The sequence below is a fragment of the Impatiens glandulifera genome, chromosome 7, assembly GCF_907164915.1.
Source record: "Impatiens glandulifera chromosome 7, dImpGla2.1, whole genome shotgun sequence".
In the NCBI taxonomy this organism is placed as follows: domain Eukaryota; kingdom Viridiplantae; phylum Streptophyta; class Magnoliopsida; order Ericales; family Balsaminaceae; genus Impatiens; species Impatiens glandulifera.
In genome coordinates, this window is record NC_061868.1 from 19,671,201 (window position 1) to 19,683,259 (window position 12,059).

The 12,059-nt window shown below is 37.1% G+C and overlaps 1 protein-coding gene across 1 annotated transcript; it reads right to left on the minus strand.

Moving 5' to 3' along the window:
- Nucleotides 1-1,170: 1,170 nt before the first annotated feature.
- LOC124909611 (secreted RxLR effector protein 161-like) lies at nucleotides 1,171-2,058 on the minus strand. The gene is made up of 2 exons (XM_047450277.1): nucleotides 1,408-2,058; nucleotides 1,171-1,287 (listed from the first exon to the last, which is right to left on the minus strand). The coding sequence occupies exons 1-2, from the start codon at nucleotides 2,056-2,058 to the stop codon at nucleotides 1,171-1,173; spliced, it is 768 nt and encodes a 255-aa protein (XP_047306233.1).
- Between the last annotated feature and the right edge of the window lie 10,001 nt (nucleotides 2,059-12,059).

Here is a 12,059-nt window from a genome sequence, read left to right on the forward strand (position 1 = left end):
TCTAACTGCACTTTCCTTTAGATCATGTCTAACTAGACCGTCTTCTTTAGATCTGAACCTGCACAAAGACGATTTCACACTTTAGTCTTATTCGTTTGCAACCTTAAATTAAACTCTTTAATAATAAGTTTTATTTTAATTACACCTCACATCATCAAAATAATGTCAGCTCATAATTAGAAAAAGTTAATTTAAATAAACTTATTTTCTAAGTTCATTTTAATTGACTAAAAAATCACAACTCTCGACCCAACCATCCGGATATTTTGAAAAGTAAGTAATATTATATATATATATATATATATATATATATATATATATATATATATATATATATATATATATATATATATATATATATATATTTGACATACACTAGAGTATTCAAATTATATCTCACAAGATGACTTGTCATCTAAAAGGTGTTATAAAATCAACTATGTCAGATCAAATACGCTAGGAATTGTATTAGCTCAAAGTACAAGAGAGCTATTCCTGCAATCACACAAAAGACTTGCAAAGATGGCTTGAGGGAAAACTTCGGTTGAAATTTAATCACATTTCAATAGAAATAGAGTTTAATATATATGTTTTTAGTTTTTATGAATTATGAATTTATGATTTTCTTGAGTCCGAAAATTATAAAGGATTTTTCGAAATAATATTATCTTATTATTTTATCGAATTTTTCAACTTTTTACATTGGCTTAAATTAGGACCATACAAATTTATTAATTTATCGAATATTAATTTAAAAAATTTATATAATATATATATCAAGATAGAAGGAAAATGGTTAATGTTATAACGGATGTAAAAACAATGATAAAAATAATAGTAAAAGACAGAATAAAAACGACACCCGATTTAACGTGGTATCCAGCAAAATTGCTGACTAATCCACGGGTAGAGCCACTGAAAAATATTTCACTATAATCGTTAACACGGATTACAGATACTCAGAATAGTTCAAGAGAAAACTAACACCCAAGCCCCTTTATTTATAGGGCCAGTTCAATTACATTTTCTTTTTTACTTCTTATGTGGGACAAATACCCAAAAAGAATATTCTAGGCAAAAAATCCCAACAAATCTCCACCATGACTTGAATACTTTCCCAGATAGCCAGATGCACCAAATGTACTTTAAATACCAGATGTGCCAGATTCATTACACTGAATTCCCAGATAAACAAAATAGATGCATTACACTAAATGCCCCGATAAACAAAACAGATGCATTACACTGAATGCCCAGATGTGACATGCTATGCCTCAGGCCTTGCCCCTTCAAGGGCAATCAACAGCTTCTAACATTGAGCAAGTTCAAATAGTGTTGAAACTTACTCTGCGGAACCGACTTGGTAAACATATCAGCTGGATTGTTTGCAGTCCCCACTTTGTTTACCTTTATCCTCTTCTCACTTCTCAGAAAATGGTACCTCACATCAATGTGTTTTGTTCTTTCATGGTGAACTTGATCCTTGGTTAAGCATATTGCACTCAAACTGTCGCAGTACACTGAAGCCTGATCGTGGTGTAGACCCAAGTCACTAACCAATCCTTTCAACCAGATTCCCTCCTTAGCAGCTTTTGTCAAGGCCATATATTCTGCCTCTGTAGTAGACAAGATTACTGTCAGCTGTAGAGTAGCCTTCCAACTCACAACAGAACCACCAAGCATGAATACATAACCGGTCATCGATCTTCTACTGTATACATCTCCAGCATAGTCAGAATCTGAGTAACAAGATACTAGACACTGACTATCACCACCATAACTGAGACCAATATCAGATATACCCCTGAGGTAGCGGAAAATCCTCTTCACTTCTTTCCAGTGTTCCTTACCAGGGTCTCCCATGAACCTACTGACAACACTAACAGCATGTGCAAGATCCGGTCTAGTGTAGACCATAACATACATCAAGCTTCCCACTGCACTAGCATAAGGAACATGTGACATGTATTCCTTTTCCTGAGATGATTTAGGTGCAAATGCTACAGACAAATGTGCATTTGAAGCACTATGAGTATCAATGGGCTTAGCAGTAGCCATTCCAAACCTTGATAGAACTTTCTGAATATACCCCTTCTATGACAAGAATAACTTCTTATGACTTCTATCTCTGTAGATCTCCATTCCTAGAATTTTCTTAGCAGCACCTAAATCCTTCATTTCGAATTCTATACTGAGTAGTCCCTTCAACTTTTGAATGTCAGACTTCTTCTCAGCAGCTAGCAACATATCATCTACATACAATACCAAATAGATGAAGGAACCATCTTTGAGCTTGTTGTAGTAGACACAATTGTCATACGGACTCCTTGAAAAGCCAATCTTAAACATGTAGCTATCGAACTGCTTATACCACTGCCTCGAGGACTATTTCAGTCCATATAAGGACTTCTTCAACTTGCAAACATATTTCTCTTTTCCAGGTTCCTGAAAACCATCTGGCTGAGTCATGTATATCTCTTCTTCCAACTCTCCATGTAAGAAAGTTGTCTTCACGTCTAGCTGTTCGAGTTCCAGGTTCTGATGTGCAACTATAGCAAGTAGCACCCTGATGGAAGTATGTCTGACTACTGGTGAGAATATCTCATTATAGTCCACTCCCTCTTTCTAACTGAACCCTCTGGCAACTAACCTGGCTTTATACTTGACCCCCTCAGTTGGTGACAACCCTTCCTTCTTCTTGAACAACTATTTACAAGTGACAACATTTCTCTCTGGTGGTATTCTAGCTAATTCCCAAGTCTGATTCTTTTAAAGTGACGCCATATCATCTCCCATGGAAGCAAGCCATTGGACAGACTCAGTACCCATAACAGTTTCCTTGTAGGTGGATGGCTCATGAGGATCCACTTCCTTTGCAACCTGTAAAGCATAGGCAACCATGTCCTCATAGCCATATATTGAAGGAGGTACACCAAAATTAGCTCTTCTAGGGCGATTAAGAGCTAGATTTTAATGTTCTACAGATGATGATGGAGCAACTGGAAAATCTACCACTGAAAGTGGTTGAGAAAAACTCTCCTCTACTTCACAACTAGCCTCAGTCATTTCCTGCTCCACCTGTTTCTCGACACCACAATCTACTGGAATAGTGAACTTCACAGTTGGGTTAAGCATGGAATTTTCATCAAAGACAACATTCATACTCAGAATAACCCTCCTTTCAGAAGGGGACCAGATCCTATATCCTTTCACACCATTCCCATAACCTACAAATACTCCTTTCTTTGCTCTTGGCTCCAACTTCACCTCATTGACATGATAGTAGACCGTGCAACCAAAAGTTCTCAAAATAGAGTAATCAGCAAGCTTCCCACACCACAGTTCATAAGGAGTTTTCATATTTATACCTGTGTGAGGTCCACGGTTAATCAGATAGCATGCTGTGTTAACTGCTTCAGCCCAAAACATTTTTGTTAACCCAGCATTTGAGAGCATACACCGAGCTCTCTCCAGTAGTGTCTGATTCATACGTTCTTCTACACCATTCTGCTGAGGTGTATTCCTAACCGTATGATATCTGGAAATCCCCTCAGTCTTGCAAAACTCATTAAAATCAGACCAACATAATTCTAGACCATTATCAGTTCGTAACCTCTTGACCTTCTTCCCAGTTTGATTCTCCACTAATGCCTTCCACTGCTTGAAGATCTTGAAAGCATCACTCTTATGCTTCATTATGAATATCTAGGTCATCCTTGAATAATCATCAATCAGCGACAGAAAGTACCTATGACCCCCCAAAGACTCTACACGTGATGGCCCCTAACAATCAGAGTGGATGTAATCAAGTGTGCCTTTTGTTCTATGAATCGCTTTGGGGAACTTTCTACGATGTAGTTTCCCAAAGACACAATGTTCACAAAACCCAAGATCCTTTATCTTATGCCCACATAGAAGATCATCTTTAGCAAGAATTTGCATCCCCCTCTCACTCATATGCCCAAGCCTCATGTGCCACAACTTTGTCATGTCTCCTTGGTTAATCTCGGAGGAAGCAACAACAGCAGAATTAGATATCGTAGTACCTTGTAAAAAATACAAAGTGCCCCGCTTCACACCTTTCAGAATCACACTTGAACCCTTGTAAACATGTAAGGCTCCACTTTCACCTTTGAAACTAAACCCCTTCTTGTGCAAAAGACTTAGAGATATCAGATTCTTCGTCATGTGTTGAACATGTCTAACTTCGTTCAGTGTACGAAAATTTCCATCATGAGTCCTAATATTGATCGAGCCCATCCCAACCACCTTGCAGGTAGAGCTATTGGCCATAGAAATATTTCCACCATCCATCTGCTCATAGGTTGAAAACCATTCCCTCCTAGGAAAAATATGGTAAGATGCTCCAGAACCCACACATCAGTGTAATGTGTGTGACCATCAGCAACTAAGGCAATATCCTCTTCGGAATTTTTACCATCTTCAACAACTGCAACAGTACCTGGTGCCTTCTCATGTTGACTTTGTCTCTTCTTTGGACATTCATTCTTCTAATGTCCCTTTTCCTTATAGTAATTGCACACATATGTTGGTTTCGAACCCCTACTAACTGGTTTCTTGGGGAACTTCTTTTTCTCCGGTTTACCATATCCCTGATGGTTATTTGCAATTAGCCCAACAGCCTGACTATCCGAAACAGTGTCACTACAGCTATGTCGCAATTCTCTACTGTGAAGGGCAGATCTAACTTCTTCTAAAACCAATGAACCTTTACCACTAATGAAAGACTCCCTAAAGTTTTCATATGATATTGGTAAAGAAACTAACAAAATCAAGGCAGCATCCTCATCATCTATCTTAATATCAATATTACGCAGATATAATAATATTGCATTTAATTGATCTAGATGGTCTCTAAGAGGTGTACCTTCTTGCATACGCAGACTGAACAGACGTTGCTTCAAAATCAACTTGTTGGTTAAGCTCTTCTTCATGTATAAAGTCTCCAGCTTAGACCACAAACCAGCAGCGGTTTCCTCCTCAGCCACCTCAGTAATGATATCGTCTACCAAAGCCAAGAGCAATGTTGAGTGTGCCTTTTCTTCCAAAGACTTCATATCAACATGTGGTAGGACAGGGGCAGGCTTCATCAAGGGAGCCCATAGGCCGTGTTGTTTCAACAATGCCCGGACCTTGATCTGCCACAAACTGAAACTATTCCTCCCAGTAAACTTGTCGGCTTTCAAACTTTTACCTCCAACCATCGTTCTTGCCTGAGCAGATCTGAACAACCCTGCTCTGATACCAATTTGTTATAACGGATGCAAGAACAATGATAAAAATCATAGTAAAAGACAGAATGAAAACGACACCCGATTTAACGTGGTATCCAGTAAAATTGCTGACGAATCCACGGGCAGAGCCACTGAAAAATATTTCACTATAATCGTTGATACGGATTACAGATACTCAGAATAGTTTAAGAGAAAACTAACACCCAAGCCCCTTTATTTATAGAGGCAGGTCAATTACATTTTCCTTTTTACTTTTTATGTGGGACAAATACCCATAAAGAATATTCTAGGCAAAAAAATCCAACAATTAATAATTATCTTTAAATATTTTTTTTCTATTTAGTTTTAAGAAATTATCACGAAATGATTAGTAATGGTCATAAATTCAATTTAAGGTGTTTTTAATATAATCAATTATTTTATGTTTGATCTACTGACAGACTCTTGTCTAAACTATTATAATAGTTAGTTAAATACAAAATTTTTATAAACATAAAAATGATTTTTTTTTTTAAATAAAAATAATATAATATATAATGAATAAATAGTTTTAGAAGACAAAAGAAAAACATGAAGGATTAGAGAAAACGTACAAATAAAAGAAATAAAAGAAAGATAAGGTAATATGTTAATAATGATCATCCCATATTTGTCAATAAATGTAAAATAAAGCCAAATTGTATGTAGGAAACCTGAAAACGTTACGGATGGAGATGATAAGTCATTTTCAATAATAGAGTTGTATAATCACAGTGTTAGCTAACCAATCACATAACAGGATTTTAAATTATGGCCGAGCCTTTCAAGTTCTTTAATTCAAGAAACGGGTTCTTGATGCTGGAATTCAACACTCTAGCGCAGCGGATATAGAATTAGAGGAGAATTCGAGGTTAAGGAGAGAAGAGCCGAGGGGGAGGAGAGAAATACCACTAGATCACACTTAGCGGTCCAAGAAGGGGGAGGAGGGCCGAGAGATAACTTAAACACCAAGTTCCAAAATATTCAATTCATAGCCCCAAAAAGTGGGGTGGGCATCACCATTTAAAGAGGCTGATTTACCCAAGAGTATTCGGTTACAACAAACTTCCAACATAACAGAATTCGGTTTCAAAGAAAGATAAAAGAGAAAGTAAACAAAACAGAATTATTCCATAAAAAACATAAACGGGCCCATATGAACACTTGGGCCGAGAGATGGATGCATAAAATATTTTAGGACCGAGTTTTTTGATGAGCCGCACGTAACATAATTCCCCCCTTCGAGGTTCGTCGCCCTCGACGAAAAGAACGTGGTCTGGTCAGCCTCTAATATGCATCTTCAACTTCAAAACTATTGCTTCGGTCGGGCTTCGGTCGGGCTTCGGCACATTCAGCAAAGGTCGCAGCATAAGACCGTATTTTCACAAAAAACTTTCGGCAGAATCGCTTCAGTAGTGGAACTGGCAGGGTCCTTGCGGTCCTTTGCGCTGCTGGGTCGCTTGCCACTCCGCCCCTGTCTAGAATTTCTGTGCACCCAAGGTCGAGTTTTTCAGTATTTAGAGCTGGCCTTGGTTGCTGCAATGTCCCCAGCGCCTGGTGCAAAAATAATTTCTTCCAACTTCGATTAAACTCCATACTTGGCTCAAAAATCCAGGCCAAGTCTTTTTCCCGAACCAGCATAATAGCAGCATCGAACGAGCCATAGCTTCTAATTAGATCATTAGGAATATCTTCCAAAGTCATTGCAGCTAGTGAAACAGTTTGGCCTTCGGGCTTACTCTTTACTTGCGTTTTGGCAGCAACAATATATTCATCTAAGGTCTTTTCCAATTGGTTTCCATGCATCAAACTGGCCTGCGACCGAGGAATCCCTTTAAGGACCGTGGTTCTGTCTTGCTTATCATAGGATAGGGTCAGCTTTTCAAAGTCCCAAGAAGACGGGCCTAGAGTAATCAGCCATTCAATTCCCAATACAATATCATATCCGTCCATGGAAATTACCTTCATTTCTGTTTGGTATTCATTGCCTTCCATCGACCACTTCAAGTCCTTGCACACACTAGAACATAACACATTAGAACCATCAACCACTCTAACCGATTGCACCTGGGTTGCTATGCTTTTGTGGTCTATTTTCTCCAAAATCCTGCTATTGATAAAATTGTGGGTGCTGCCTGTATCGATCAAGATCACCACCGGCAGGTTCCCAACTTTGCCAAGAATCTGGAGCGTTTGGAAAGCTTTAGACCCGGTCAAGGCATGTAAAGATATGGCTGGTTCATCCCTTGGGCCGAGCAATGAAGGTAGATCATCCAAAACAGGTTCTTGGTCAGGTTCTTTATCTTCTTGATTGGCCGAGACCATGAATAACTTTGATTTACACCTATGGTTTGGTTGCCATTTTTCATTGCAAGAATAGCATAGACCCTTCTTTCGCTTTTCATCCATTGAGGCTGAGTCTAATTGCTTAACATGGCCCTGGTTTGCATTGGAAGAGGACCCGTACGATGAATTCTTGAAGTCAGTATTGGTGCTCGGCCCGGCTGTGTTGGTATTGGATGGCGTGGGTAGCAATGATACTTCAGCGCTGTACAAGTTACCACTGCTCATTAAGGACCGATATGTTGCTTCTTGGACTTTAGCCATGGCCATTGCTTCGTTTAAAGAATCTGGAAATCGCAGCCTGATGCAGTTTGCAATTTCTTCCCTTAGACCGGACAAGTAACAATCAATGACGTAGTCCCTTGGCATATGTAACAACTTTTGAGAGATCGACATGTACCGGAGATTATATTCTTGAACCGACCCAACCTGTTTTAAATTCATTAGCTGTCTCATTGGTGTATCATGTATAGATGGCCCGAATTGAGTCATAAGGTCTCTTTTGAACACATCCCAAGATAAGGCTTCCATATGATTTCGGTTTTGAAGATATGACCCGTACCACATTCTTGCTTCGCCAGAAAAATGAATGGGGGCAATTTCTAATTTAGTGGCATCCTTAGTTTTGTCCACCCTGAAAAATTGCTCGGCAGATATTAACCAGCCCTCGACATCAGACCCATCAAACCGAGGAAAATCGACCTTGGTTAGCCGAGTAGGAGGAGCATAGTATTAATCGCGGTTCTGGCCAGGGTGCGGGGGCCTAAATGGTGAAGGACCGTGGCAAGAATTATCATCATAGGGTCTGTGGCGGGGTTCTTGCATGTTTCCAGATGCCCCGCTCTCAAGGGCCGCCATTCTTTCTTCGGCCACATCAAATCTACGGTCTATGGCAGCTTGCATTGCTGCTGTTTGCTGGGACAAGTTTTCAATCAGGGCCTTGAGCGCATCTATTTCCGATTGCTGGCGAGTTTCTACCATGTTGAGAATCGGCCAGCTCTGATACCAAGATGTTAGGATTTTAAATTATGGCCGAGCCTTTCAAGTTCTTTAATTCAAGAAACGGGTTCTTGATGCTGGAATTCAACACTCTAGCGCAGCGGATATAGAATTAGAGGAGAATTCGAGGTTAAGGAGAGAAGAGCCGAGGGGGAGGAGAGAAATACCACTAGATCACACCTAGCGGTCCAAGAAGGGGGAGGAGGGCCGAGAGATAACTTAAACACCAAGTTCCAAAATATTCAATTCATAGCCCCAAAAAGTGGGGTGGGCATCACCATTTAAAGAGGCTGATTTACCCAAGAGTATTCGGTTACAACAAACTTCCAACATAACAGAATTCGGTTTCAAAGAAAGATAAAAGAGAAAGTAAACAAAACAGAATTATTCCATAAAAAACATAAACGGGCCCATATGAACACTTGGGCCGAGAGATGGATGCATAAAATATTTTAGGACCGAGTTTTTTGATGAGCCGCACGTAACAGAAACCTGAAAACGTTACGGATGGAGATGATAAGTCATTTTCAATAATAGAGTTGTATAATCACAGTGTTAGCTAACCAATCACATAACAATTCAACGTTTTTTTTTCATCAATATTTACATTAACCGGGTCAATCCAAATTAAAATAGTTATTTCTTTTTCTAAATAATTATGAAAATGGCTCCACAAAGGATAAGTGTCAGAATGGATGAGTCTGACACAGCTAAAGTTTTATCTACAATCCGCATTAATTTACATTTTGTTATTATTTTTTTAAAATATTCACTTTCTCTTTCTAGTCTTATTAGTAAGACATTAATCACTTAGGCTAGATGTTTATCAGAACCAATTAATTAATCATCTCACTTTAAACTTACTTTATTTTATAAATATAAAATATATATAATTAAAATTAATAATATTTGTAACCACTAAAATTTAATTTATCAAAATTATAAATTATTTAAAATAAATAAAATCAAAATAATTAAAATTAAGATCAAAACATGATTAAATAATTAATTGAATTAATTATTTTAATAATTAATGGTCGAAAAAATAAAAATAAAATAATTTGGGATAAATATTTTATTATTTTATCTCAAATTAATTATAAAAAAAATTAAAAAAAAATTAAATAAATAATGTTTTATAAAAGTTATATCCATTTTATCCCAAAAATTATTTATTAAGTTCAAAAAGATATAAAATAAAATAAATGAACAAATAAATTTAATATTTATTTAAAATATTTTGTATATTTTATAGGTTAAAAAGGAAGAAAAAATGAATGAAAAAAAAAAACAATTTCAGTCAAACACCAAAACTGAAAAATGGCCTGAATCAGCTCCAACCGAAACAAGGAGGAACCAATGCATCAAAACTCACACCCATCGAATGAACGCTGGATTATCATCCAATACATAACAACCAACCATGTAGCCCGCTCCAACGAAAGAAATGTGATTTCGTGCATTACTAAATCAACTAATGCGCGCCTCAATTCCGTTAGTCCAGACGCAACAAAATTCCCAAACACCTATGGAACGCGGACGGAGTGTCAAACGTCCGCGCTTCGACCCAAAATGACGTCGTTTCGCCTAGTTTGTCTTCTTCCTCCTGATGAGGAATATGATAAGAACAAATCTCATCCTTAATTTTCAAAGATAGAACTCCGTCGTTAGTCCACCATAACGGTTTCGAAAGCTAAAATTATCACCCTACCATGGTGATCATTTCTCCTACGATCATATGCCTCATCATGGCCTAATCGGGCAAATTGGATGAAGAATAGACAAAACGTCATTGATGTCTTTTGACTGAAATTCAATCCACTTGGTCGATGAACCTTAGGAGGCTATAAATAGCATCCTCTGAGCAAATCAAAGGCAAGAGATCCACTATAAAGCCCTCCATCACTCCAACGAAAATTCGCCATTGAAGATCTTCAAACTTTTTCTGAAATTTCAAAAAATTCATGTAAGGTTGTAAGTTAATTCAAAAATTCAGGAAGCTTCTTAAATAGTTAAGGAGTGTTCTCTAACTCCAAATAAGTTTACAATCATACTGTAATTCGATATTCCAATTTTAATTGAAATATTTACATTTTAGTTCAACCAGTTTCATATACTACTTGATAATCTGATTTCTTGATTAAAAAACGATCATAGGATCATTTATAAGCCTTGTGTTGAAACAAACACGAATCAATCAAAATACCCAAATTTGATTTTATTTTTTTTAAATTGAGTTTATGTTATTGAGTTATTGCTCGAGAACAACAACCCAAAGCTTCCTATAATGTTTCTAAGGATGTTGGGAACATATTTATACCAACTCAAAACCATCCGGATCATGTTTGATCTAAAACTAAATTTTAAAAAAAAAATAAAATTTTAATTCTTTAACTGGTTAAAACGAACCGCCAATGTTCATGTTTTGGTTCCATTCAACCATATGAAGCATAAGGAAGTTATTAACAAATTTCTTATGCTCCATTAAATCTTAAAAACAAAAAACATATTTTTTGTATCAAAACTATTTGAGTTGAGTAAGACATCAATCATCCCAATCGAATGACACATCAATATGACATTATAAATGATCTTTGAGACTATGCGAAGCTTCCCATGCCTTTGAATCAACGAACTAAGACCTCATTCAAAAAATATCAAACCTGTAGCTTGATGTTCTTGGCGACTGAGGAAGGTTAGCCCAAGGATAACTTAGGACCGAGAGCACTTCATACCCAAGACCGAGTAAAGTTAGCTCAAGGCTAACACAAGACCGAGATTTATTCGCACCTAGATCCGAGGAAATCTAGCCTAGGGCTAATCCAGGATTGAAGAATTCATTGAGCCCCGACCGAGGATTCTCGCACCTCGACCGAGGACTCCCAAGATTAAGGACTCCCGCACCCCGATTGAAGAAGCCCGCACCTTGACCAAGGGATTTCGACCTATGACCGAGGGAAATCTCACCCAAGACTAAGAGGGTCGGTCCTAGGGCCTATTTGGTTTAAATTTTAAAATTATTTTTATAATTTTGAAACCCTAAACCATTTTCTAAAAATATGAAAAAAAATAGAAAATGATTTCAAAATATTTCATAAAAAATATTTAATAAGGGCATATTTGGGATTTATCTTTAGATCACAATACCTTAAAACTAATATTCTTAGGTACTTTCCTTATTAATCGTCGACAAAAGGCTCATGTACCAACATTTAAATATTATTTTTATAATTTTGAAACCAAAAATCATTTTCTAAAAATATGAAGAAAAAATAGAAAATGATTTCAAAAGATTTTTAGAATATTTTCATAAAAAATATTTTGATAAGGGCCTATTTGGGATTTATTTTTAGATCATAATAGCCTAAAACTAATATTTTTAGGTACTTTCCTTATTAATCGTCGACAACAGCCTCATGTACCAACATTGAAATATTATTTTTC

What these genes read in the sequence shown, in the direction of transcription:
- LOC124909611 (XM_047450277.1), bottom strand. Translation starts at nt 2,058, where the DNA reads ATGGCTACTGCTAAGCCCATTGATACTCATAGTGCTTCAAATGCACAT. An exon ending in GAAGTGAGAAGAGGATAAAG is followed by an intron (nt 1,288 to 1,407) that starts GTAAACAAAGTG and finishes TTGCCCTTGAAG; the next exon opens with GGGCAAGGCCTGAGGCATAG.